The sequence below is a fragment of the Suillus plorans genome, assembly GCF_016647745.1.
Source record: "Suillus plorans strain S12 chromosome Unknown HD556scaffold_71, whole genome shotgun sequence".
In the NCBI taxonomy this organism is placed as follows: domain Eukaryota; kingdom Fungi; phylum Basidiomycota; class Agaricomycetes; order Boletales; family Suillaceae; genus Suillus; species Suillus plorans.
In genome coordinates this window covers 201,309-227,185 of record NW_024537455.1, presented here as the reverse complement: position 1 = coordinate 227,185, position 25,877 = coordinate 201,309, and the positions used below count along the sequence as shown (strand labels likewise).

At 48.5% G+C, this 25,877-nt stretch overlaps 8 protein-coding genes across 8 annotated transcripts; 3 read left to right on the top strand and 5 right to left on the bottom strand.

The window, feature by feature from the left end:
* Nucleotides 1-1,491: 1,491 nt before the first annotated feature.
* On the bottom strand, nt 1,492-4,287 carry HD556DRAFT_1405744 (uncharacterized protein). Its single transcript, XM_041303980.1, has 3 exons — nt 3,570-4,287; nt 2,067-3,511; nt 1,492-2,012 (listed from the first exon to the last, which is right to left on the bottom strand). The coding sequence occupies exons 1-3, from the start codon at nt 4,165-4,167 to the stop codon at nt 1,785-1,787; spliced, it is 2,271 nt and encodes a 756-aa protein (XP_041155443.1). The 5' UTR covers nt 4,168-4,287; the 3' UTR covers nt 1,492-1,784.
* A 412-nt stretch (nt 4,288-4,699) lies between these two features.
* HD556DRAFT_1530164 (uncharacterized protein) lies at nt 4,700-5,802 on the top strand (the record flags this gene model as incomplete). The annotated part of the gene is made up of 3 exons (XM_041309443.1): nt 4,700-4,860; nt 4,908-4,992; nt 5,044-5,802. 3 exons carry the CDS (start codon nt 4,700-4,702, stop codon nt 5,761-5,763), a joined length of 966 nt encoding a protein of 321 aa, XP_041155442.1. The 3' UTR covers nt 5,764-5,802.
* On the bottom strand, nt 5,718-7,892 carry HD556DRAFT_1405739 (uncharacterized protein). Its single transcript, XM_041303979.1, has 7 exons — nt 7,595-7,892; nt 7,159-7,544; nt 7,033-7,109; nt 6,942-6,980; nt 6,544-6,894; nt 6,110-6,490; nt 5,718-6,057 (listed from the first exon to the last, which is right to left on the bottom strand). Exons 1-7 carry the CDS (start codon nt 7,681-7,683, stop codon nt 6,010-6,012), a joined length of 1,371 nt encoding a protein of 456 aa, XP_041155441.1. The 5' UTR covers nt 7,684-7,892; the 3' UTR covers nt 5,718-6,009.
* On the bottom strand, nt 7,893-10,812 carry HD556DRAFT_1405723 (EF hand associated-domain-containing protein). The gene is made up of 15 exons (XM_041303978.1): nt 10,648-10,812; nt 10,538-10,596; nt 10,404-10,485; nt 10,205-10,347; nt 10,056-10,157; nt 9,888-10,007; nt 9,740-9,841; nt 9,456-9,685; nt 9,322-9,406; nt 9,124-9,272; nt 8,773-9,070; nt 8,589-8,720; nt 8,466-8,537; nt 8,293-8,417; nt 7,893-8,237 (listed from the first exon to the last, which is right to left on the bottom strand). Exons 1-15 carry the CDS (start codon nt 10,682-10,684, stop codon nt 8,039-8,041), a joined length of 1,935 nt encoding a protein of 644 aa, XP_041155440.1. The 5' UTR covers nt 10,685-10,812; the 3' UTR covers nt 7,893-8,038.
* Nucleotides 10,813-10,897: 85 nt separating this feature from the next.
* On the top strand, nt 10,898-12,458 carry HD556DRAFT_1298363 (uncharacterized protein). The gene is made up of 2 exons (XM_041299451.1): nt 10,898-11,037; nt 11,097-12,458. Exons 1-2 carry the CDS (start codon nt 10,918-10,920, stop codon nt 12,417-12,419), a joined length of 1,443 nt encoding a protein of 480 aa, XP_041155439.1. The 5' UTR covers nt 10,898-10,917; the 3' UTR covers nt 12,420-12,458.
* Nucleotides 12,459-12,559: 101 nt separating this feature from the next.
* On the bottom strand, nt 12,560-17,054 carry HD556DRAFT_918077 (ras guanine nucleotide exchange factor domain-containing protein). The gene is made up of 8 exons (XM_041312034.1): nt 16,979-17,054; nt 16,291-16,925; nt 13,525-16,230; nt 13,380-13,472; nt 13,205-13,328; nt 13,030-13,155; nt 12,860-12,980; nt 12,560-12,808 (listed from the first exon to the last, which is right to left on the bottom strand). The coding sequence occupies exons 2-8, from the start codon at nt 16,801-16,803 to the stop codon at nt 12,700-12,702; spliced, it is 3,792 nt and encodes a 1,263-aa protein (XP_041155438.1). The 5' UTR covers nt 16,804-16,925; nt 16,979-17,054; the 3' UTR covers nt 12,560-12,699.
* Nucleotides 17,055-21,632: 4,578 nt separating this feature from the next.
* Nucleotides 21,633-23,304, top strand: HD556DRAFT_917188 (uncharacterized protein). The gene is made up of 4 exons (XM_041312032.1): nt 21,633-21,768; nt 21,829-22,082; nt 22,135-23,037; nt 23,091-23,304. Exons 1-4 carry the CDS (start codon nt 21,743-21,745, stop codon nt 23,237-23,239), a joined length of 1,332 nt encoding a protein of 443 aa, XP_041155437.1. The 5' UTR covers nt 21,633-21,742; the 3' UTR covers nt 23,240-23,304.
* Nucleotides 23,305-23,369: 65 nt separating this feature from the next.
* Nucleotides 23,370-25,568, bottom strand: HD556DRAFT_1448138 (NCA2-domain-containing protein; the record flags this gene model as incomplete). Its single annotated transcript, XM_041307381.1, has 4 exons — nt 23,370-23,933; nt 23,984-24,187; nt 24,235-25,106; nt 25,184-25,568. The coding sequence occupies 4 exons, from the start codon at nt 25,566-25,568 to the stop codon at nt 23,370-23,372; spliced, it is 2,025 nt and encodes a 674-aa protein (XP_041155436.1).
* Between the last annotated feature and the right edge of the window lie 309 nt (nt 25,569-25,877).

Below are 25,877 nucleotides of genomic sequence, written 5' to 3'. Positions count from 1 at the left end.
CCTGTGGCGCTTAGCGCGCTCTTGTCCTTTTCCCTGTACAATTTTGACATTCGAAAGTTCTGGACATTGGTCTCTTTACGTTTCCCGGTCTTCATCATCATCCAAGGGGCCGGGCCGCATTGTCGGTCACGTACTGATGGTTGGAACGTGTCAAGACGTTGTTGATGGAACGACCGGGATGCCAAGTCCTGATAGTGCGCTTGTGACGCACTCGTCAATATTTCTGGCCTTGCTACCGAGCCGGACCCGTTCAAGGGCAATTTCGATAGCTCGTACGTCGCACCGACTACGCCAAGGTTGCGGCAATATCCCGTGCACGTACGCCGCTACGTCTGCATCTAGTGTAATGAGTAAATACAAGACGTATCCACAACGAACAATCCATCAGTCAGTCCAAAACTAAATACATAAAGCATACGTACCACTCGGCTCGCTCACGAGTCGGCTCAGGTGCAAATCGTTACAGTCTTTGTCACGACAAACACCCCCACCAGGAACTTCGTACTGACATACCCGAACACCCGAGTCGCTAGCACTGACTTGTCCAAGGGCGCGCTGCAAGCTTGCAAGCTTCAATGGCTTGAGATCTGGAACAAAAACAGTCGAACATGAATGAGATAATGATGGTGCACAGTAGATAAGCGAAGTGCGTGATGAGGGCGATGATAAATTAGGTGCATGGCTCGCACTGGCTTGCGATGACGATCTGGATGAATGAGTGGCAGTTCGCCGAGGATCTTGACAAGAATCGGCATCAAGAGGCGTTGTACGTAATTGGGATAGAAGTAGAGGGTAGGTCGAGAATGGCGAATCATAATACGGAAAGCTCGTTTGAGAACCTTGCAATTCCTTCTTCAGGACCTGGCATGCCACGCCACCCCCGACGTCAGCATAGATAGGCCTAAATAGGCCTCGCAGCCTCGATTATCGAATAGATCGAGACGCACCTCTGACGACGATAGGCCATCAAACACGCCAGCAGTTTGATGAAACGTTGCGCCTAAAGATTCCTATATCCGATTCCGCAATCACAAATGGAGAAAGGAAACAGAAAATTAGAGTCAGTACATAAAACGCACTTGAATGAAAAGAGAGAAAGGTTCTTGCCCATTTTTCGGAATGTGCTTCCTCTGTCAGCGCTGCAAAAATCAAACAAGGTATTAATGTAACAAACGGATGGGAACGATGAGGTCAGCGCGACCGCGGAGAAGTGAGGACATGCTTAACCAAGGCAATGAGTTACGAACCTTGGTCTTCGTCGACGGTACTATCATTAGTGATTGGCTCGAATCCTACACCCCCTGAGTAGACCCAAGTAGTAATGGCGAGGATCAAAAATGAAAAGAGTGACCAGAAAAGGGAAAGGAATGAACAGCAAAGGTACAACAAAATGAAGTATAAAAAAATTATAACAGTCAAGACCCAGAGGGGGGGGGGACAAACAAAGAGATATATCAGCCGGCTGTCGGACTGGTGAAGAACCAGGAAGAACCCATGGTGTGCTTGGCTGAGCTTATTTCGCTGCTGGTGTTAACAGCAGCTTCCTCAGCGGAAATGACCACACGAATATCGGCGCTTTCTTGGACTGCCGTCGGTTCAGTATGATCTGCAGACCCACATGAGCACCACGTATCGCATTGTGAGAAAAGGAAAGGGAGTAGAGATCAAGGGTAAACACAGTCTATACTCAAAAATAGATCGCAGTTGAAATGCAATGAAATGAAATCAATGCCACGACATGACAACGCTATACGAAGACGACACAGGCACAGGGTAATGAAAGACTAAAGCGAACCTTGCGTGTCTGCCATAACGGCATCTTCAGCGTCTTCAGACGACTGTGTACCCCCAACATCGCCATTATGAAGGGGCGTGGCGGCGTCCTCCTGGTTGATGGGCGCTCCAGAGCCACCTGCCGATTTAACCACGGCAATCGAAGGAGGTACAGCAGGATCAGCTGCGAGAGGCCCTGCGGCTGCAGGTTGGATTACCGGCGTCGTTTTCCCCGACATCTGAAACGTTGGTAAATCATCTTACGAAGTCAAGGCAGCACAAAGGGAACACACAGCGGCAAGTTTTTTCTGCCGAAGCTCTTCTCGCTGAGCAATCATTTGGCGCATCCTTTTGATCTCCTCCTCTTTCTCTACAAGAGCAGCAGGCGACATACCCGGAGCATTAGAGTTGATTTGATGCAAATTCAAGGGAGTCGAACGCCCCTCGCCATTAGCGAAACTATTGGACGAAATTGGCGTTCCATGTCCACTAAACCGTGGGGGACGCGCGAAGACCATTGGTGAGTATGATGATGGACCGTCATGTGGACCGGTATCACCAGTCCCTTCGCCATCTCCATCATCCTCGCTATCGCTCAGTTCGATGACACATCGTCGCATGCCACTCACTCCCGCAAAACTCCCTGTGTTCCGTCGAAGTAGATTAGGATGCGTATAGCCATTATTCGAATAACCGTTGCCAGAAGAAGCTCTGGAAGTACCAGGACCGTGGTCGAAATCAACGAAGTCTGCAGCGACTGGTCGCTTGGTGCCCCTTCGTTGTACGCCATCGGTGTCATAACCTGAAGTAGCGGATGCGGGTACTGGAGTGGAATTAGAGTAATCAGCCGGCGCGGTGCATGAAGATGCGCCAGAATACGTATCCGAGGATGGTGCAGTGGAATTGCCGGACAAAGGTGGAGTATCAGTCACCGGCGAAATAGTACCGCCTACTCCAGATGTTTCTGAGTCAGCTGAATACAAACCAGATGGCGCCATAGAAGAGGTTGATTGCGATGTGACAAGACCAAGGAACGCCTTATCAACTTCCATGTTTCCAGGGCTGGAGTACCGTGCCGGGCGCAAGGATGGAGATTTGCTACCGTTTTCTGCGATTTCACTGTCCACAGCAGGAATGCTCTTTAAAAAATCTTCGACAGTCTCAGTTGGAGCAACATAGGACATTTCAACGTCCCTGTCTCTCGAAGATGAACCGCCAGGGGAATTAGACTGCTTGGCCTTGCGAGAAGCAAAAACAGCTTTTCGAGCAAGTAGCTCTTGTCGTCGTTGTTGTTCAATCATGTGAAGAGAATGAGAAGATGACGAGTCGACTGCTGATGGGGATGTGGGTTCCACCTTCACGTCAGTGGTCTCACCACCTGACGATATACGGAGGCCAAGACGAGTAGCGAGTCTGCCACGTGAGTGATCAGAAGCACCCGAAACTGGGCTAGTCAATTCTTTGTGAGAAGGGATTGCTGGCGGCGGGGGCATCGCTGATGAGGAGGAACGAATTGATTGGGAAGGTGAAGCAGGAATGGAGCACATCATTTCAGGGGTAGGGTATGGAATGAGACCATTGGTATCCAAATTTGTGGGCATCCGCAAATTAAGTTCGGTGAAAACATAGAATACGACGTGGCGGCTAAGGCCACAATCGACGAGGTACTCAGGGGGAACACCCCATCCAAGTAGATCCAGGACGATGTCTTTTGCGGTGTTATACTGATCTTCGGTCACTGTATTATAAGAGTAAAAATGATTAGTTAACGTCTTCAATAAAAAGCTAATACGAACTGGCCAGCCCTGGCCTGACATGATCTGGGTCAAGTCTATACGTAGGTGTCTCAAGAACAAATGGTTGCAGGAAAGTTGGTGGCGGTGACTGGTAGATTTCTGATCCGAAGGCAGGATTTGAAGTGAAGGGTGATTCGAGGCGAGGTGAAGGCCTATGCCTATTATTTGACTCGACTGGAGAGGTAGAGACACGTTTGGAAGCGACGGTGTCCTTCGAGGAAGTTTCGAGCCTCCGAAATTTTGGAGGCGGGGAGGTAGGCCTTGGCGGTGGGGCGGCTTCTTCCGTATCGCTGATTTCACCTTCCTCTCGGATCTGACCATCTTCAATTTCTGATATCGGATTATGAATCTCCTCTGATGTCGATGGAGCCCTTATTTCTGTCGCGGGAAAATTTGCAGAAGGCGTTGAGGATGTAGCAGTATCTTCTTGACCGTAATCTAAGTGCAGGGTCTGCTCGACCAGAGGACGTTGAGGTATTACTGGCGGTTGCTCGACAGTAACTTTGCGGCGCTTTCTTGAAAGCAAAGCGGCTGCGCGCAATGACTGGGCGGGATCAACTGAGTCAAGATCCTGCGGTGGTGGATTGTCGATATCCATAATAGTGCGACTTGGACCTGCGAAAGAAGCTAAAAGACCAGCGATTTCCTGTTTGCTGATTGCAGTAAGAAGACACTGCAAGTTTGAGAAAAGGTGCAAGCGTAATTGATGGGAATGTAGGTGCAAGGGGACCAAAACCCACAACTTTCGGGTGTTTTGCTGACGTGAGCCGACACACAACGCACGGACCCTGGGCCACACTCTTTTCTTAGAGCTCAAATCCACAATACACCATCCGCGGGAGCTCCCCGACTTACTGATTCCTGGCATGTTTTGTGTCCGTCGAATTGAACAAAAATTGTAAAACTAGTCTTTTTATTTCGTTTTGCATTGGTAAATGACTGTGATGGCAGGGACATTGTTTTAGTGTCAATATGACCGTTAAGTTTCAACGAGTTTAGCCAAGTAGTAAGCATGAGCAATCCTTTGCAGGTTCAAAACCTGCTCAGCAAATTTTTTTATATACCGCCAATCAAAATAGATCATGTGACCTAGCTACTTAGTATAGAAGATATTTCAACGTTCTTGCTTCATGCCTCTCGACGGACACAGCTACCTGACATCGTACGGATGGTCAGGCAAAGGTGCGGGCCTTCGCACGGGCGCCATCGACAGGCCCCTTGCTATCCCCCAAAAACGAAACCTCGCTGGTGTAGGCAAGGACCGTGATGAGGCATTCCCCTTCTGGGACCAGTGCGTTCTATCCCGTTCAAATTGTCCGATATCTCATCTATTCGAAGCCTATATTCAGCTGCCACAAAAGCTATCACCATCAAGATAGCAGATGATGATGATGATGACGACGACGACGACGATCAAAACGAGGTCTGCATTCGCATTTCATACTGCGCCATCACTCACTCGCCGTACGATTAGGATTCATTAAGGTCCACGACACTTCAACTAAAACGAACCACGACAGGCATCATCTCGAATAGAAGACCGTTGTCGGGTACCCCTGCATCCGGAATAGCTACCCCAGACTCAGACATCTACCCACGCATCTCCGTAATGACCATTGCGAAACGCGAGGCTGCAAGAAAAGGCTTATACTCTCGATTTTTCCATGGGCCAACATTAGCCCCTGATGATCCCAGCAATTTGTCATCATCCCCTACACCATCCCCCCTGCATTCTGCCGATTCAACTCCCGAAAGAGATATTGCTCCTCAGACTGACGTCCCAAGCAGGAAGCAAAGTACAAAGCGAAAATTGTCAGAGCTGCTCGAGACTCGAGAGCAACGGAAAGAAAGAAAAAGACTGAAACGAGAGAAAAAAGAGAAGAGAGCAGCAGAAGCTAGGCAAGAAAAGTCCGTACTACATGGTTTCGAGACGAAGGACGAGCGTAGGGCGCGGAAGGAAGCCAAGAGGGCTATGAAAAGATTGGAGGCAAATTCTCCTGATATTGCAGAATTTGGAAAACCCCCTGCAACTGGGGATGTGGTCTTTACGAGCTTCGATCAGCCTCCATCACAGGGGCAATGTGAGATATCCATAGATGCTTCTCCTCAGGTTGACGACCCTGCAGCCGAGGACAACATAGATACAAAGAAGAGGAAGAAGAAGAAGAAGAAGAGAGAAAAGAAAGATCCTTAATTTAGCATTTCGTCCACCACTGCAGCTGTAGGTTTATGCCATTGCAAATATTGACATTCGGGTATTTCTCGTAAACATATGAAACACTACCACACGGTTCCAGTGATACAAACCAAGCTGTTAATGATTGCGATTGATGTGCAACTATTCTACATGATCCATCATCGTGATATACTGACAAAAGGAAACTAATCACAAACGTGATGCAGAAGAACGAAAAAATCGGGATGAACATCTCCGATGTCATCAACCTCGCACGCTCCGCCATGCGCTTTGCATGGCGATACGCCGGGCCTGTGTTGCACGGCAATCAGTACGAGATAGCAAAGCAACAAGATGGACCTACCTGATCAAGCGAGATGGAATCTTCCCTAAGTTCCACCCGCTGCCTACCATCGTCATCGTCGTCATCGTCGTCATCAGCATACGAGCTTCGAGTACCCCTCACCCCGCCAAAAGCGGCCTTACCACCCGCCAACGAAAAAGGCGTCGAGGCGACAGCAGTGCCGAACACGCTGGTATTCTTCGGCGCACCGAAGGCAGCAAAGTCAGTCACGACTTTACGAGGAGGGGACGACGACGCTGAGGGGCTAGTACTCGGCGTCATAGAAGTATAAGTCTTCTCTGATCGCGAAGGCGTATGAGGCGAATATGGATATGAGTACAAACTCCGGTTCGCAGTCTGTCGTGCGATAAGATACTTTTCCGTGAAACGCGTGCCCTGCACCTTTGACGATGAAAGTCGTTAGCTCGCGAAAGAACCGTAGAAAACCAACGCACCCTCTTCAACTGTGGCTTCGCCTCATGCAGCGATGTAGCGTGGGTGAAGACCGCGACATTATGCATAGCTTCGGGAGACTCCTTGTAGATGCTTTCGATCACCACTTTCTTGGTGCTTTCATTCCGGAGGAGCAACTTCTCGTGCAATTCACGGGCGACATCATCGACGCTTTCATTGTTCCCGAGAATTCGCTGCGCCACAGCATGCCCCACCTCTCGAACAAGGCGTTCCATATCGAGGTTTTCCAACACACTGCCTACGATCGCATGCGAGAGGAGATCAGCTGTTGTAAGTGGGAGCATGAGCCCAGACGTGATGGTTGTAATTGCTTGGTAGAAATCTGTTGCATACTGAAACACATCTAAGTACTGTGACAAAAGAGTAACGACAACCATACCGAGTAACCACTGAGGGCCGGTTCGCACGCAACGAAGAACTATGGGACCGGTTATCTAACTCATTGACCGCTAGACCGTGATGAAACGTACCAGCGTGATGCCCCGACTAGCCATCTCGCGAACTAGCTGCAACGGATCGTGTCCATCTGGAGAGCCTTCATCGAATCCTACCAAAGGTTGAATACATCGCTCGAATAGCCAGATCACCATACTCACCATCCCCATACTCTCCTATTCCGTGTGGTGGCGCATCAGCAATCAGAACGACCATCTTGCTCGCATGCTCCCTCCAGTCCATATGGAGTGCTTCTGCGAGCGCAGCTGTCACGGCCTCCGGTCCATCACCACCCCCAGAAGCATAAAGCCCTGCAAGGTCCCGATGTACCTTGCTGATATCAGATGAAAATCCAAAGTTCTTCACCACATATGTGTGATCCTGTGGCGGATGGTCGCGGAACGCAACAAGGCCGACGCGCAAATCCTCTTGCGATTGTAGCTTTCCCGACTCAAAAATATGTGCGCAAATCTCCTCGATGTTCTTCGTTGCAGAGGAGATGTAGCTTCCTTGACTGCCCGTACAGTCTTGCACAAACACCAAGTCGCTGTGCACGGGTGAATATGACGGCTGGTATAGAGTCTTGCAGGCACGTACAGCATCTTTCTTCCGTCATAGTAGTTTTGACGACGAAACTGGGGAGTCGGCTGAGCCGTGTTGGCGTCGAATTCCATATCTTCATCCATGGCGAGTCACAGTGTTATTGTAGTTGGTTCAGATGCAGGCTCCTGGGAATATTTATCGACGGATACTTGGTCTGCCTTCGTATTCCTTGTTACCTGAGAGGCAGTTGAAAGAGCTGTTGACGATCCAACCTGGTAAATATAGTCAAAGTTTACACCTTCTGGTGTGAGGGCTTCTTGTGTGCAGTCCCAGGACCCAGGCGACATCCTGCAGGCATCTCGGATCTCAGCAATCGGATATCGGATCTCGTCTGCTGTATAACTAAACCCAGCGCCCAGGACACTAATCTAGGATTTCCCGCACGAGTTCGACTGTGTATAACTCTATAAAGTAGATATATGCAATATGCGAAAATAATCAAGGATCCCGCCTGCCCAATAACCATGTAGCCCAAGGTGTTGTCCAACTAGGAAGAATCTCTTGTCGTAAGAGACTCCTGTAGAGCATTACGAGACCCGCACTGACGCCCCCCAGTAGTGCAGTAAATGCCACGTAAACACGCACCCGCTCCGAGGCTGTCATCGCACGATCTGCCCCTCCGGGTATTGCCGCGTGACTAAAATAGGGTGGTCAGCAGACCTTCAAGACACAAAAGAGCAGGAACGACTTACGGATTCATGGCAATGCTGCATATTGCATGGAAGACGTCTGCGGTCTGTCCCGTTTTGACGCTGACAGCGACAGGCACCTGGAGGCCAAGTCGTCTGCAGTATACGTCGGGCTGAACTTCGTGTCTCTAAAATGACATCAGGAAGGAACTGGCTTTGGCAAGAAATATCCAAACTTGTTGTGCAAGATCCAAGTCCGACTTTGTCGCAACGAATAGGGTCGGTGTATGATCGAGAGTGTATTGTTGCTATAGTCGAATTTGGGTCAGCATCCACCTTCGAGGGTCAAAATAACCTACTCGTAGATTACTGATGTAAGAGAACGAGTTAGTATCACTGGAATCATGTACATAGACAATGACGTCAGCAAGATCCGTCTTCTTCGACGCGCGAAGCGTCTCTGCCTCGTATTTAGACCCAAATTCCTGGAGCTAAACCAATCATTGTCAATCACCCACGTGCCAAGTGTTGTTGAGACCTTACCACGAGGTACTTTTCTGAACCATCAATATCCACTGCATTAACTACGCTCACCATCTTACTAGTTGGCTCGTAGGCCTCGCGAAATGGCTTCCCAGCGAATGACCGCAGTAAAGACGTCTTGCCTGAACCAGCCGCACCACAAACATAACATAGGAAAACATTGCGGGAGACTTTGCCTTTCCGCCGGTCAAGTTTGCGGGGACGTGTTGTCAGTAATGCAGATGTGCGTTGTTCATCGGGGTATCCAAGATAGGCGAGGTATGCGAGAGTGGTTTTATGATCTAAGAGAGTAGTCATACTGGCATGCAGGATGAGCAGGGCATTCAACTGGAGGTGATCCCAAACACAGACCTCCATTGAGCGAGCCAGCCTTGCAGAGTGACTGCACCTTTATCATCCACCAGGGTCGTATCCGGGAATTTCTGAGTTTCCCATGGATTCCCTGGGGAAGTACTGAACAGTTCTTCCAGTTCTCCGCTGTTCAGTGCACCATCTTGATCCTAGAGATGTATGTGAGCGCGACATAAAGGCACGTTTTGGTGTCCAAACCTTGTCGAAAGTTTCAAAGATATCAGTGAAGAATTGATATCCTTGAGGACTCAGTTCAACAGAACAGTCATGAGGCACGTCGAATCTGAAAGATCGGTCAAATTTTAAAGCTCATAAAAAGATAAATCGCGTGCTTTGGGAGTAGGAATGACTCAGTGAGTCGCAGGTCTTCTGCATAACCAAATTTGCGGAGAACAGCCCATGTTGTCTCCAGCCTTCCGCGTTGAATAAATATCGTATGCAGGTATAGAAATCCAGCCTCTGTCAAACCGTCGTCTCGCACGCCTCCCTCCGCATGCTCACGAACCATATCCTTGATGCCTTCAAGTTCCTGGAGCTGTAATGGCGCATCAAAACATTTTCGCTACACGCTTTCGTGCTTAGCATTTCCAGATGCTAGAGAAGTGAAACGATATACTTGGAATTCATTCAGCTCTGCAGCATCCAAAACACCATCCTTGTTCGCATCGCAGAGCTTGAATATTCGTTTCAGGGCGCTAACACAAGCGGGTTTCAGGACCTGGGGGGCTTCAGTTGAGAATCTATCACGAGCTGTCAATACGCACATGTTCCCTGGAGTCATAAAGAGGAGCAGTGGGATGCAGGACCGCTTTCTGGGCAAAGTAGAAGACCTCCGACACGTTCAGCGGCAGTTGAGCGGAGCATTCAACGCATGTCTCGACTTCCTGGGTAACGTTATTGGATTTAAGAATATCGCAGAAAGTTTGACATGCCTTGAACTCATTCATGATGGGTATGATCTCTTCCTCCAGGGCTTCGTTGGTAACCTCACCACCTCTCAGGTCGATCTTGTTTCCGACAAGGATTACAGGGACCTGGATATATTGTTAGGTTGATGCGAGAAAGCTAAGATAAAACAAACGTTGACGCCTAATTGACGAAACAAGGGAAGCCAATATGTAGGTATTCGATCAAATGAGTGAGGATTGTCGATTGAGTATACCACGCAAATAACATGCGCTTTGCGTACTTCCGATTCGAGATGCTGTCGGTCTTGTGGGCCAGCTTGTATTGTAAGTTGAGAATAGCGCGTCTTTATTCATAAGTTTGTGGTACAATACCTCCTGAATCGACAATGTAAGTGGTCACGTTCTCTGGGTTCACCTCCGGTGGAATGGTGACCTCCGGCACGACATGTTGAACCTGGCATTGGAGCCATCAGTGCCGCAATTACGTGTAGAAGGGTAGAGCATACATGTGCAACGAAAGCTTCCTTAATGAGAGAGGTGACGATGGTACTTTTACCAACACCCTCTGCGAAGCCCTGTATCAGTACACGCGGTCAACAGAGGGAATAACACGTACCATCCCCTACAAGCAAAATGCGAACATCCCTCCTCATGACCCTCTAAAAAGAAGACGTGATAAACCTGACTCGGCTTTTGTGAGAAGCCTTAGCTAGACGATGGCGATGGACGTGAACTTTGAAACAGTGTCTAACTTAATCCCTCCCTGTTTGGCAGTCCTGGCTGTCTCGGCACGGATTGTCTTATATAAGCACAAGAGTCTATTGACTTTTATGGAAGTTCGGCAGCAGCAGCTTAGCACTGCCACTATCTCTTACTCGCTACTACTATGACCGTCGAGGCCGCTGGTATTATCCTTCCCAGTGATGTCCTAATCATTATAATGGCAAACCTTGACATGGAAGACCTGATCAATCTATCCTACACGTGCAAATTCGTGAACCTCTTGGTACATTTGAATTCAGTTCACCATAATTTCGGATCTCTGACTACTACCCATTACTAAAGGTTCACGAGTTTGGATGGTCGCTCTACCTCAAATACAACGTTCGTCCGTCATTCACGTTGCAGCTGGCACGTAGAAGCTGGTCTTATTTTGATCAAGTTCGATACGATGTTGCGTCTGACCGCTGTTGGGCTCAGGCAAAGTTTAACGCGCGACCATTATCACACCCCTGGCGCAATAAATACCAGCCTAAAATTGCCCTGTCTGCTTCTGTGTTGCTTGTTGCTGCCAATTACACTATTTATGCATATCATATAACCCACTCTTCCTCGCTTGATGATGGTGCTCCTGGAGTCTCATACGAGGGCTCATATTCGTTCACAGACCGGCCGGCAATCACAAGCATCACCTTCATTCCCGATCGTCATTCGGAAAGGACAGTAGCTGTTGGTTTCGAAGATGGACGTATACATCGCGTATTCCTTCCTCATTTCCAACAGGAGCAATCCAACAATAAGCCGTTGGCATTGAACATCGAACGCGATCCCCCTCTCGCATTGCGCATAGTCGATATAATAGAGAGCCTGACGTGCTCAGATAACATGCTCTTGTCTCTATCATCTTTCGGAACTGCAGGCCTCTGCAACTTATCTTCAGATTCGCCCCTTGTCAGCGCCATAAACCTGGACTGCAGATCTTGGTCCAGTTTTATCTGCATGAAGTCTTCTACGCCGTTTACGGCATTTGGCACAACATCCCCAAATCCTCTCGTTGTTCATGCCGTAACCCCTTCTTCATTGTCTCCTGCACCATTTGCCATCCTGCATTCCACGCGTGAACGTTCCACTGCAGTGTACGATATAACGGACGCACCACCGTCTGCACCATGGGGTTCATCAAAACAGGTCATCGTATCCGGATGGTACGATGGCGCTGTTCAAGTGCATGATTTACGCTCAGGTTGGCGTGATTCAGGGGTCACGGGCACCCCTGCCCCCTTGCGTCCCATGCTCACGTTCCGTGATCCCTGGTCTGATGAACCCATCTATTCCGTGTCATGCGGAGGCGGTTCTTCAAGTGTTGTTGGAGCAGGCACTGCCCGTCACAGCGTTGTTGCATTCTGGGATGTTCGCCGTCCCACAGAGGGATGGAGTGTACACGCTCCAGGCAACGACTCATCCCCCGTCTATTCCCTGGTACTCGAGAGTTCCCGTGTATTTGGCGTAACGCAAAGTCGACCTTTTGTGCTCGACTTTGGGCCCGGCGTGACTAAAGAGACATATCCTTTTCTACCTCCTTCCACACGCTCCCAGCACGACTTTCTCAAACTCAACAAGAACGGAGTCGGATACTGTGTCACCCAATACAATCATAGTCGTACGTAGACAATACCTTCTAATTTATTTATCATCTTGTTCAGTCGTGTTGAATTTCATGTATCTTTGTGGTCTACACAATACCGTTGCATATTACAGAGTCGGATGAGGGTCGAAATTAACTAGAGGTTTCCATGCGTGCGTGGGAGTACAAAACAGACAGCAAAATGTGACCCAAAATGCAGTGGATGGGCACGTATTGGGGAAAATGCAAGAGTGATTATAGAATAAACAAACAAGGACGGAAGACAGAACGAGCAAATCCGAACAAACATGGAATGAAGCAACACTAGGTAGATGTGGGTGGCTGTGCCTGTGAACGTGTTGCCCAGTTGAACAATTGCCGCATATCACTAGGAGGAGGTGTGTCGGCAGGCTGCTTCGGCTCAACAAGCAGGCTACAACGACCAACTCAGTGGACGTTCAGAGAAGCTGTAAACCTCACAAACCTTCGTCTATAGAGATCCTGAAGGTCGCCGTGATGCTTGGATTTCTCAAATGCCATCTGCAGGTATTCCTGCACTTCGGGAATTTTCTTAAGATTATATGACACCTGAAATCGTTGCATGTCTAAAAAAACCTTCAGTCAAGAAGCCCACAGTGATTATGGAATACAGACCTTGAACAATCCGAGCTAGCTTGTGGTACTTGTTAAAATTAAGAAGTTTCTTCCCTGGTGCATTAGGAGACTCGCGATATGACGGGTTTCCCTCGCGACAGAAAGTCACATCGGTCAGGTAAAGACCTTCACACCAGTCAACATGCAAGGCTTTCAGATAACAGGCCTGTCGTACCTAAGAATGGGACTGCTGGAGGTGCGATATTGCGAAGCCTGCTTCGGTATTGGTGGTAGTTCCGCCCGTGGTCTGCCAGTCGACGCAAAGACTCCAACTGCATTTTACTTTTATGTGGAACACCCTGAAAATTTGCTATGAACAACACGACGGTGCGAATATGACCGATGCTTACTAGCCAAGTTTGATGAAGCCGAGATATCGTGGAAGAGTCGAGGGCCGCTAGAATGGACCGAGGAGTACTGAAGTTATGCAATGAAGTACATCGCTGAAAGGCAACAGTCAGTTGGGAGAATGCTAACAATCTCGTATTTGCTCACATCGGCAACCTTAATGAAGAATTTCACGAGTAACGTCCGCTTCTTGATATCATGCTCGTCCAAGATGTTCTCAGCAACCCATCCCGTGATGACCGTGCTTAGGGAGGAAACAGCTCTGACGTTGATAGGCGGTTTTGTACCCTCCTGTCCCGTCTCAAGAACCTCCTCGGGCTGGATCGCGCAGTACAAGTCGCATTCCATGATTGTCAACTGTCTTGCCAACTCTAGAGCATCAAAATCAGTGATGGCGACCGTGTCGAAATTCTTTCCACGAAGCGTGGCCAGTAATGCTTTCGTCATTGTTGGTCGTGGAACCTCGGATAGTGTATATGACGGAGGATTGATCGACATGCCAGGGTCGCGAACACGTTCACTCTTGGGGCTCACAAGACTGGTGTTGGAGTCTTGCCGCATGGAAATCAAATCAAGAATCCGGTGGGAGGGCGCAGGGAAGTAATGTAGGAGCGCATCTTTCGTGAACGATGAAAGGTGCGAGAGAGCGATGTCGTCGATCTCAGCCCGCCAGTACATCTCCAACCACGTCTTCACAAAATTGGATACGCGCAAGCGGATAGGGATGCCCTTGTGCTGCTGCCAAATCGACATTTCGTCTTCTGAGAGATTGGACGGAGGCATGATATTATAACGATTGATGAGTGCTTCCACAAGTGCAAGCGGAGTGGAGAAAAGGCGGAAGGTGAGGAAGAAGACCGCTGAGAACGCAGGATCTACGATACTGTCATGGGGTGTCATTCGCTCGAACAGGGCCTCCATTGTCGCTGCCACCAGGTGACCCTCATTGTTAAGGACGACATCGTTTGTAGAAGAGTCATGACCAAGAGGATCACGCTTGACTTGTAGTGTGACAGGCTCGTCGTTTATCAACCGCTCTTCGAATGTGTCCATAGTCTGGCGATCCTGCCGTTCGTCCGCGCGTCCATCATCAACTGCTGGTGAAGGCGATGATACAGGTTCCATTGGCTTCATCAAGTCGTGATCGCTCATAGATAATATGCCGCCTTCTGGCATTGTTGGTTGAGTGTCATGCGAACCGTCTGATGGATAAGAGGTTGCCGTGACATTGGACGTGTCTGAAGATCTATCTCGGACGCTAGTAGCATCGGGGGTAGGAGAAGGCGGTGTCAGAGTCTGTACGGTGAGATCATCTTCGTCGATGCCATTGTGATACAAGCTTTGATGCGTAGGAAAGCTGAGGGCCGGGGTTTGACCAGTCCTGCGAGAAAATTTGCTTGGAGTGAACGGCGCAGGGTCTGAATCGGAGGTTGCAGGTATTTGGATGATAAATTGCCTCTCTCCTGAAGCCCTATTCAAGCAGATTTTGACAGCCGAAACGCAATCAGCACCCGCTTTACATGCTGCTGTAGCGGATCGTATTAAGGATGCCTTTTCGGATTCCTCTGTGAGGTCAGGAGGAAGGGGCACCGTGAGTAATCGCACGGATTCGGCAAGGGAGCTAGTGACAGTGTAGAGTCTCTCTTTTGCGGACTTTAAGTTCCCAATCTTGTGGAGTGGAATCTCGGGATGCCGCATAACAGCTTCGACGATAGTGAGCAACTTGCACACCATCTCCACCACTTCTCGCACGAGATCATACATCTGACCTGTGCTAGAAGCGTGTGATGATCGTGAATGAGAATGTGCATGACCGATGAAGGCGGCGATAGTGGAAAGATACTGGTCATGAGTAAACTTCAGAGCCTCCATCACCTTCGAAGATGTCGAGGGTCCTGATGGGAAAGGGGGCATTGGCGGTGGTTTCGGCGATTCCCCAGACGAAACCGACGAGAATGACGAAATACTACTGATGGATGGCATGTCGGCTTTGTGTTTGCTAGCGACACGCTCGAAGACGAGATATTGATCCTTCTTCGACCGGGATAGTATCGTTCTGTGAGGCAGGAGGGGAGAAATGGTAGAGTCCGAATCTTGATATGCAGCTAATCTCCGCTGCAACCTCAGATCTCCCAAACTTTTGGTCCGCGGGGCCGTCTTTTGCAGGACGCCATCAGGCGAGTGTGGTTGTCGGGGAGTTGCTAGACGAGACGACAAATGAGAAGGAGTGACAGAATCGGGTGATACTGATGCTGGGATTCTGTCTTCAGGTCCGGCAGGGCTCACTTGTCCCTGTAAGTCAGACGCATTAGCGATAGCTTCATCCGGAGTCACAGGCTGACGCCTTTCCGGCAAGTCGATGCCGCATTGTACAGCGACAGCAAGAAAACGCCGAACTTGTGAAAACACCTGGCCACCTAATTTCAACATTCCTTCAATTTCCGTCTCCCGTAAATCTTCATCCTGCGTCTCATCCGATGCCTTTTTAGCTTGTGACACCAGGGATGCCAGAACGGACAAAATCTGTTTCCGTTCCTGCGCGAGGGTGGGGAAGCGCTTTAATAAAGGTGCCTCCCTAGGCAAACACTCTGTCGATGACAAGATGAACCGCACACAGGATATGATACAGGCAGTGGAAGGCTGAAAATGGGCGATGCGGTTGGAACGAACTGCACTCTGGAGGAGGGATAAACTGTGCAAAAGATTGACCATGAGAGGAGGACAGTATGATGTTATGTCAGATCCAAGAGCTTCAGTGACCAACGGTCTGTGGTCCTTTCGCGAACCACGTGAGGGAGCGCTAGCCCAAGAAGCCGCGGATACGGCGGACATAGTATGTCCATGGCGGGATCCCTGATGCAAGCGAGACGATGTTGTTAATACTTTAAACTGCTCGCTTTGATAACGACATACAGGTGATTGAGGAAGGACTTCCTCCGCCAGTGAAATTACTCTTTCGTCAGCACTGACGTAATTGGAGGGGAACCATCCTCTTTGACCGTTAATCTCACCATCCCACCATCCACTCGAATCCCGATTTAGAACATGAATAACCTGGCCAGCTCGAAATGACAGACAAGTTGCATTCTGGTGCTGAGGGTGAAAGTCATGTAATGCAAGAACGAATTCCGGAGAGGGTGAGACGCGAACTGTCTCATCTGACGGACTTGCCAAGGGGTAATGGAGGGGGCGGGATGACTTTTCGGAATCAGGCAGGTCGAGAGATGATGAGGAAGCAGAGGAAGATGATGGACCGGGGGAGTCGACAGAGATGGAGGATGAAGTTGACGCCGTGGACCCACTCCTCGCCCGGGTAACGGCCATATTTAAGTTCATCAGGGTTGGAGCGGAGGCATCATTCGGTCTTTTCAAATTGCTTGTATCACGATTGACGGCTGTATTAATGTGAAGATGAGCTGTGGGCATCTCTTTTACGGTTTTGCGGGCCGACACTCAAGATGGTCGAGTGAAACTAGTTAATTCCAAGGCAAGATGTTATCCCTGGCGGCTGCTGTAGCTACGGGCGCTGTGTGACTAATAGTCATAAACTGTAAGGTCACTGACATGCATCCACGAACAAGGACCAAGAAAGAATACGCACAAAAATAACAGCTCACTCGCACCACAGTCCGAGCGCCTTCTGCTATGCGAATGGGATCACTCGCAGGACCAAAGTTGCGCCAGGCGATTGAAATAAACAAGAGAGGTAGTGTCAGGATAGTAGCAAAACTGCTTCAAGATGGAAGAACAGAGCGAATTAGAATGAACAGACCGATAAAGCCGCCACAAGATATGAACGCCGGAGAGGAGAAGAAGCAAGACAGGCCGGGCCCGTGCCAGTAATACAAAAAACGAAGAAAAGGGTAGAGTTACAGATTAGAATCGTGATACTGTCGTGGAGGCGTTAAAGCACTGGCGGGATATGTGGCGGCAACCCGTTCGAGTAGCTATACCGGTGTGTAATTTCAAGGATTGAACGGAACAGACTAATGCAACAACACAACCAAACAACGCGTTCTCGTCGATCCGAGTCAGTATTTCTACAAGCACAGAAACCACGACTATTCGCGCCGCAAAAATAATTGATCCTACAGGAATCAAGTACTTCGACTTCCAAGAAGTACAGGAGGCAACTGAGGAGGACATATCTTTTTTCAAATTTTTGTGAAAAATTCTCAAGATACCGCATATGGCACGCAGCCTTGGCGGGAAACGTTTCGCTACCGTGATCATGAATCATGATGTCCAAACATTCCCCGTGATGGTGGTCATGCGCCATTAAAATGCATCAAGGACTAGTTTGCCACTATTATGGACTCAATAACAATAAACGTTAAGTGCTACTTTGATTCCCAACTCATTCACACCGACAGTGACTTATGTGATTCTGATCAGTTACTCGTCTTCTTGGCCCGTGACCGTTACAGACTCGTTCTTGATATATTCTTTCTATGGCCGACCTGCATGCTAAGAATCTATTGACAACACAGTCAAACTACTTACGGAATTCACTCGCCCGTCACCATGATGTGTTGTCATTTGTTCCACCACGGTAAGCTCTACGACTTATTGTATATGCATATATAGTGATTTTTCTTGATTCCCACCTTCAAGCTTCTACCAGCCCGGGTCTACTTCTCAATGTCCACCGAACTCTGTTTCCATACCTATGACCACCACTGATGTATTTAGTCTTCGTCAGAAACATTGGCGACTGCTAACTCTTGCTAACTAATCCCCAAGATTCAGAGGTCCAAATTTACAACATACAAATTCGCACGTGTATTTGTTATTGATGGAATACCCCTGCGAAACCGGCAAGTAAAATGCTCATGACTATGTATCATTATGGTGCTAATTTTGTCCATCATTTTACTCCGCCTCGCCAATGCAACCGTTCAACAGTTGGTTTCAATGCCCGTGTTTCCGACAATGTTCCGTGATCAAACTTCGCTAACAAAGTTCATGTGCATATGGCATTACTATGACAATTAGGCTATGGTGAAACGTTGCCTCGCAATGAGCCATGGCTATATCCAGGGTCTAATGGCCGTAATACCTTTCCGCCCTTCCTGGAAGTGTTCATAGTGGCGGCCTACAAGATCTGGGTCCAAAAACGAGTTCGCCGTTCGCCCTCGACTGACATCGTGAAACGGAGGTGAACTTTAATTAGCTAAGCGAGCATACTTGATGATTGTCCCAGCTCCGAAAGTCCAATGGAATCTTGGGACGATCCGTGAGGTACATTAGAAACAACATTCAACCATCATTTGGTACGGAGGTGCTACCTCAAGCCAGTCCAGTTTTGAACTAGACAAACCAGAGTGCAATTCTGGGGCGTCTTACCAAAGCGTTGGTTCAAGACTACCTTCAAGCAATCAACTCGCAGCAACATCAAACTTACCGCTGATCAAGCTCGCACCTACTACACGAACGAATTTTTCATTATGGCGCCGGTAAATCCCCGCTGGCCTTCTTCACAGATAACAACATCGGGTCGCATGCCTTTTCTCCTATTTGTCAATCTTCTGAACTATTTATGGGCTGTTTCTCAACCTGCTCTTAGTCTTCCCTAGGCAGACCTTGGGCGAATGAAAATAATCGTTCGTGACACCTGTCTTCTTGTACGCACATTTCGGCCCGTGCTCTTTGTCCTGGCTCTGTCCAAAGAACCCACCTGGCACAGCATCCGAACTGAAAACTTCTCTTCGCAAGATCCTTCGCCATCAGTCCTATCTGAATGCCCTGCACCCACCATGGCCAAGCATTCATGCTTGCTCTTGCTGATGGCTCCTTTTCATGGAACCTTCATGAAATCCTCTGCTCGTAGCCAACACCTTCACATCTACAAAATTATCTTGGTACTACCGTGAAACAATCGAGGATGTAGCTCGGAGCTTTTTACCTGTGGCTGGCACTTCAATTCTGCGCATTGGGTGTTGTAGGCTCCGACCTTACGGCTTTGCAGGATATGTCCCGTCTTCGTTATTTGATAACTAGCAGATATCTGTGGCTTCGCCACTGAAAATAGTAAGCAAGTTTAAATGCTTATTAAACTTCTAGCAAGAGTGAGATAAACATAGGGCACGGTGTCAGCTGCGCCCCATATTTGTCTTGACATACTCAACGTGTTTCCTACTGAGTAATGGTGTGCAGGTATAGATATTACAAATGAACAAACCTTTGTCAGCACATGTTGGTCTCTGTCTGAATCTATAGTATGTACGCATTGATTATATTGTCAGTACGTGACACGAATATGATTGAGAACTGGCGAGTCGCGCGCACTACTCGCGAGGGAGGCTTCTCAGCTATTGGCAATTTGGCTTCCTGTCGGCTGAGCCGATATGCTCGCAAATCAATTCAATTCAAAGTGCTATCGGGGAGTTGAGGCGCAAATGCCGTGACGATTTCTGACAAATAGCCGCTGGCTCGACGTGTCAATTGTGTCCAGCCTGTTGTGCTGGGTATTTGCAATCCATCTGCGTGCCCTCCTTTTTAGCTGTTCCATTTTGTTTCCACCTTCACGACACTATCAGCCGTACATGGCTACCATCTGCACCATCTGTTGTTGAGAGAACACATCATACATTGGTTTAAGCCTTGCTCATGGTCAACTATATACTGCGTTATCCCGTGCGTGTTTATTCTCAAGAGAAAATAAGGAGAAAGAAATGCAAATATAATGTCTGCTTTTGTAGTGGAATGACATGGGTGTGCCAACAAAACACAACGCCCGAAGGTCACCGCCTGTTATTATAATAATAATGTAAGTATTCTCTTCAAACACGCCGCCAGCCAACGACGAGAAATGGAGATGTGGAACTAAACAGAACCACGGTCTGAATTGTGGGACAATGTAATATACAAGCTGAGGAAAGCATGTCTACAATGGGCTCTATGCACACCCTCCCAAGTTATTCCCGATGCCCCATGTTAAGTATTGAGAAAAAAACATTTCAAACGGAACACCGATGTCCGAGGCAGTCCCAACAATGTGCAAGGAAGGGGAAGGTAAACATCAGAGACGTACGAAAGACGGAAGAATCCATGGTACAGAAGGGGCCAAAAAGAATAAGAATATAACCCGGCGAACAGTTCAGGAAAGCATCAACAGTCATCATCCTCATCGCTGTCGGGGTCGCCCTCGAGGACACATGATGGCATAACCACACCTGGAGGTAGGATAACGGTGATGGTACCGACCTTTTGGTCGGAGAAATCCGTGACTCCGGGTTTGTTATAAGAGATCAGGACCTCACAATAACCCTCATGTAGGGTGTCTTCTGCGATGGGATGAAGAGCTCGCAGAGGGATATTGCATCGCTCGTCACCCGAACACTCAGGAGCAACATGGGACTTCCAGGTGGGTCAGATGGCGACAGATGACAGCGGAAACAACCTCCTACAGAGCTCAAGGCTTCTCATTCGGCATAGGTAGAGGAGATGGAAAATTTAATGTGTGCGTGTTAGACATAGGAGCAATCGAAGTAGATTTGAGCATTGACTTGAGTACGGACATCGTGAAGCCTTACGCAACGAGGCTCCACTACGTAGTTGCCATGGTGTTGATCAGTGCGTTGACTTTCAAGTTCTCGTACGCAAAGTTTGGTATGGCCTGGACACGAAGTTGAAGCACGGGATCGGCAAAGAGGAGGTGGTGTTGGCAAACAGTCACCGATAGCATAACCATCATTCGCCGAATAAAGCGTGTTCCGAACTTCTTCTAAGGAGGCGACGGGCGAGCAGAAGCCATCGAAGTCTTTAGAAGCGGACGAGGGTATCGAGACGCCAGCTGGAGAACATGAAACGATCCTTGAGACACGAGGGAAACTCCTCCCACGTGGTAAGTTCATCACGATTCTGGTTCTACCAAAGTCTCGCGCTCGGTCTTCCAGCTGGAGGCCCGCAAACACAATAGGTAGTTAGGGAGACATCGCATATACCAGGTTCAAGGCAGCCCACGTGAGATATTTGTCTTCGCAACAGTCAAGCTGGGCTCTGTCGTACCAGAGAATGCGGGTAAGTCAAGTTTGGACATCTTTGATGGCACTGCAGACGCGATGGATGGTTTTGCGTGAGAGACTTGGAACCAGACACGCGAAGTGCGGTGACCCGTCGCGCTGCGTTCAACAATGGCGTGCGACGATGACAGATGAAGCAGGTAGCGAATTAAGGATATCGGACGAATGCAAACACGCAAGACCTTGGTCAACGACCTCGTCCATGCCTCAAAGGTATTGGCTGACTAAGCCATTAATTAGATGGGAGACGCTTATATGAGACGTCATCCTCGCGTCTTCATTGAAACTAATTCACAAACTCGCTGGTGGATTGGTCGATTCGCTGGCCAGATTCCTGATAGATGTGGTTGAGAATATATCATAAATGGTATGTTTTTTCACCCAGCATATTCTGAATTCGCGTGCTCACTGATAACTCCCCAAAAAGTCACTGTATTCTCCATGATGTCTTCCGAGGGCTCGTGCCCGAACCTCATGAGCGTACACCGGTTACTGGAATTAATATCCTATACCTTTTATTCCCCTTTCTGCCACTAATTTACATGGGATACCTGGCGAGACGGCCAGACACGTTTACCTTGCGTCTTCTACTCCTTCCGTTGGTAGTCGCAGTTGCCGTCGGGACCTACTTTCGTTTCATGTGGACAGAGCCACATCACAATATCTACAACTGGGGCCAAGGTAAAGTGACAGCACTTCCCTCGTACTTGTAGAGCCACTCAAACCGCCACAGGCCTACTCGCAGAAGCCATTAGCGCCAAGGCAATAGATTTTGCATGGAGAAAAGAGGGTATGCTCAAGATCGACGAGGTTCAGCCAGGTGTCACGAAAAAAACCCATGCTGTCAAAGCAAATGGTGATGCGCATACAAAACCAGCCACATCAGATCCAGCTACCTCATCACTTACTTGGCTATATGATGCCTTGGAAGTAATTTTATCCAACAGGGGTTTTGGTTGGAAATTTGGTATGGGGATCCACGTGCCTCGTGAGGAGAGATCTCTCAAACGGAATTCATTCTTGTTTGCGACGTTTATATCATTTGTCGGAAACTACATGATCTTCGACCTCCTCGAGTCGCTAATCAAGCTAGTACCTGACGTTGGCACTCCTCACGGTGGCACCATATTCAAGGCGGAACTACCATTCTTCTATAGATACACTCTTTCTACAGCCATCCACGTTGCAACTGGCTCTTGCATCTTGGCTGCCTTCCAACTCTTTTACGATTTCATCACGATCTTTGCAGTTTTGCTTTTAGGAAGCTCCCCTTCAGCATGGCCTCCCGTGCTAGACCATCCTTGGCAATCTGACTCGCTTCATATCTTTTGGTCCAAACGTTGGCACCAAATCCTTCGAGAAATTTTCTTTGTCTTTGGAGGATTTTTTGGCAAGTCCATCGCAGGAAAGTTCGGCTTGTTGTTTGGGACATTCATCGGGTCTGGATTATACCACGAACTCTCCGCATATGCACTCGGGAGAGGTTTTGATACCATCGTTCCGCTATTTTTTGCACTGCAGGCTCCTCTACTGCTTTGTGAAAAGGTCTGGTACAAGTACACAGGATACCGCGTCAGTGGATTGTATGGCAGGTTGTGGGTTTACTTTTGCATCATTATACTTGGGCAGCCCTTATGTACGTGCTTGAGCATTTTATGTGGATGCTGATCTTGATGTGCTTTTTTGCAGCGAACTCTTGGCATATGAGAGGTCTTGGTGGTGGGCTCATGCTTCCTCCTTCATTAAGCCCTGCTCGCCAATTTATTATACCATCTATTCGATATTCCCTCAATGGTACGGGTACGGATATCCTAGAATTCATAGTCAGGTCCACGTAGTCGATATTGCCTTTTGCTACCACAAGCTGTAATAGTTATTGGTCGGTCTTGAAAACGTATGCCACAATCACAACGACTCCCCAGTTATCTATCGTTTCCTCCTTTAATGCGCCTCAGAGGAAACCAATCTCTACCTGGTTGATCTACCGCCCGCTAAATTGTACCAACCAAGCTCCTTGCCCCAACTCTTCCACATTCTATCGATAATCCTGAGTTTTTCCGACCGACGCAATCCAGGATCTTCAAGGTCTTCGATATCCTCCAAAAATCCCTCTCGAAGTCGCGACCGTGCTGGTAGCGACGTCAAAGCATACTCTCGGAGGTGCGCCAGAGATAAAACCAATAGTCCTGTCGTCAAAGCCGGAATGGTGTCCGAGTGCAAGTTCTCGGTATCGTGATGGTGATACGACAATTTAGGTTGGAACAACAGAAGCCGCTCAATACGCCTAGAAATGTAGAGTAGTAAGCGCATATTTTCCAAGACAACTAGTATGGTCAACCTCATTGCAAGCCAAACACTGGTCTTTCTAAGTTTCCCTCCATACCTGCCAGGTCTGATAGACAGTAGTCCTCCTAGGAATCCTCCTGCGACATATATGACAGCAAGGGCTGGCGCGACACCAACGAATGCAAAAGTAAGTTCTTGAGATTTCAACAGTTTATCGATGCCAGCCAGTGCTTGATCGAGATCCACCTAGGAACATTTGAATGAGTAGTAGCCTGATAGAGGCGCGCTGTGCTTACTTTGGCCTTCTGGACCTGAATAAACATTGACCTCAAAAGTGTCCCCGTTATTGCAGATTTCACCGGATTTTTAATGTCCTCTTCATAGATCTTCAGCACGGCAGTGAGGTCACCCTGACGTATCTGTTGTGAAAGTGCTTCAAGTTGCGTAGAATCATAACTAAGTTTTTCCTTAGCGAGAGCAAGGGTCATTCGCTCGAGTGACTTCACCGACAATCAGAAAACGACTTGTAAGTGGCAAAATTGCTCACATCGAGGTCAGCAGCAACTGCTTCTCGCCTAACAATGACACCATCTTCTCCACCAGCACGGATAGTCATAAGGACATCTTTTATAGGGTCAAACAGCCAACCCTTGAAAAAGTTTTGTACGGTGTTCACCACATCTAGCATAAGGTCGGCTAAAGTTGCTCTAGAAGCATAAATATGCTTGGCACAATAGAGCATCAGTGGGGGAAGCAGGAATAAGCGAGGCCATAACAGGGTAAGTCGGGATGGTCGTCGCAGATCGTGGGCGTCCAGGTAGGCGTTATGTATGATTCCATGGTTTTTGAATGCACCGAGGAGTTGTTCGATCACAGGGAGAGCAGCTTTCTGTGATACGTCGCCTGACGTGACGACAGCGAACTCGAACAGAAACGCCGTAAGGGCTTGATTGTCAATTGACGAACTAGTGATTGAACCGTTGAAGTCGGCTGCCAGACCATTTGCAAGCAAGGGTCGCAACTCCAAAAGCTTTCCAAGGACCTCAGCCCTTTCGTTCCTCACCTTCTCCAATTCCTTTCTTCTGAGCTGACACTCTTCTCGAGCAAGACGGAGAGGAAAGAGCAGGAAGGAAATTACTCTTTGTATACTGTACATGACCCCAACACGTATTTTCTCAGCCAGGGCAACGAGGGAGTCTGGTCGCGTGCTTTTCCCTGCGGTAACAGGAGAGAATGATACCACAGCAGAGGACTGGTTGCGCAGATAGGGAAAGAGTGCAACAGTGAAGGGGTTGAGCCGAATAGGCGCAGCATCCCAGTAAAATCTTGCAACAGACGATGGGCAGAACGCCGACAGTCGAACAGACATCTTCTGTACCTGAATCAACTGCAAAACTCTACGAAGACGGCTCGGGAACGCTACATTTCCAAGCCCAAAGAAGCGAAAGACATAAGGGACATGTGCAGTTCACAGCGCACAATAAAAATAGACGCACACTGTAAGAGATACGACGCTACAGACCACGTAGATTGTTCGATATCGGCCCACCACTCTGCGTCAAGCTGAGCCGCACTTGATTCCTCCAGGTAGAGATCCACGGCAAGCGCATACAGGTTGAAAATGGTTTTCCTGAAGACGGCATTGTAAAAGACAAGCTCCTCACTGTCGGATTGCAGCCCTGGTTTGTCCTCCCGAACAGAGAAAGTGCAGAGAAAGTCTACAGATTCCTGCACAGTAGCTTCAGAGGGTGAGCTTTGTAGCATTGCATGCGTCGACTTTAGTGTACCGCCATCGCTTGTAGGCTTGGACTGCGTAGATAGTTGCAGCCTGGTCAACGGAATCAGACGCTCAGTGTAGTGAACGGCGAAGTTCGATGTCATGAAGAAGCTGGGTGACGCGTCTCGCTTCAGGACGACTGCAGTGGGAATAGTTTGGACTAATAAGCAAGTTTTGGTAAAAGAGTCACTTCAGAGTGCACTCGTTGGATCATTGAAAATGTTTGTTGCAAAGACACAACTGGGCATTATGTTTGGCTACACGTAGTACTGTTCAATATTTGGTACTATCTATCCCTTCTGGTACAGCACTGGCAGCCCACGGAAGTCGACACTTTCACAAAATTCATATTTCTAGCTACTAAGTAAGTCAACCACAGAGCTCTTAATAGTGATCAGTGCACGGCCCGGCTG

Bases quoted from the DNA above. Each gene is read 5' to 3' on its own strand.
- HD556DRAFT_1405744 (XM_041303980.1), bottom strand. From the start codon at position 4,167: ATGGATATCGACAATCCACCACCGCAGGATCTTGACTCAGTTGATCCC. The intron at 3,512-3,569 runs GTTCGTATTAGC...CTTATAATACAG, and splicing joins TGTCAGGCCAGGGCTGGCCA to TGACCGAAGATCAGTATAAC. The intron at 2,013-2,066 runs GTGTGTTCCCTT...CCAACGTTTCAG, and splicing joins GGCAGAAAAAACTTGCCGCT to ATGTCGGGGAAAACGACGCC.
- HD556DRAFT_1405739 (XM_041303979.1), bottom strand. From the start codon at position 7,683: ATGGATGAAGATATGGAATTCGACGCCAACACGGCTCAGCCGACTCCC. The intron at 7,545-7,594 runs GTACGTGCCTGC...ACCCGTGCACAG, and splicing joins TATGACGGAAGAAAGATGCT to CGACTTGGTGTTTGTGCAAG. The intron at 6,058-6,109 runs GTAGGTCCATCT...CGTGCAACACAG, and splicing joins ATTCCATCTCGCTTGATCAG to GCCCGGCGTATCGCCATGCA.
- HD556DRAFT_1405723 (XM_041303978.1), bottom strand. From the start codon at position 10,684: ATGAGGAGGGATGTTCGCATTTTGCTTGTAGGGGATG. The intron at 10,486-10,537 runs GTATGCTCTACC...CTCCAATGCCAG, and splicing joins AGGAAGCTTTCGTTGCACAT to GTTCAACATGTCGTGCCGGA. The intron at 9,273-9,321 runs GTTTGGACACCA...ATACATCTCTAG, and splicing joins TCTTTGAAACTTTCGACAAG to GATCAAGATGGTGCACTGAA.
- HD556DRAFT_1298363 (XM_041299451.1), top strand. From the start codon at position 10,918: ATGACCGTCGAGGCCGCTGGTATTATCCTTCCCAGTGATGTCCTAATC. The intron at 11,038-11,096 runs GTACATTTGAAT...CCATTACTAAAG, and splicing joins GCAAATTCGTGAACCTCTTG to GTTCACGAGTTTGGATGGTC.
- HD556DRAFT_918077 (XM_041312034.1), bottom strand. From the start codon at position 16,803: ATGCCCACAGCTCATCTTCACATTAATACAGCCGTCAATCGTGATACA. The intron at 13,473-13,524 runs GTGAGCAAATAC...GTTGCCTTTCAG, and splicing joins TCTTCATTAAGGTTGCCGAT to CGATGTACTTCATTGCATAA. The intron at 13,156-13,204 runs GTACGACAGGCC...ACTGGTGTGAAG, and splicing joins TCCAGCAGTCCCATTCTTAG to GTCTTTACCTGACCGATGTG.
- HD556DRAFT_917188 (XM_041312032.1), top strand. From the start codon at position 21,743: ATGTGGTTGAGAATATATCATAAATG. The intron at 22,083-22,134 runs GTAAAGTGACAG...AAACCGCCACAG, and splicing joins TATCTACAACTGGGGCCAAG to GCCTACTCGCAGAAGCCATT. The intron at 23,038-23,090 runs GTACGTGCTTGA...GCTTTTTTGCAG, and splicing joins TATACTTGGGCAGCCCTTAT to CGAACTCTTGGCATATGAGA.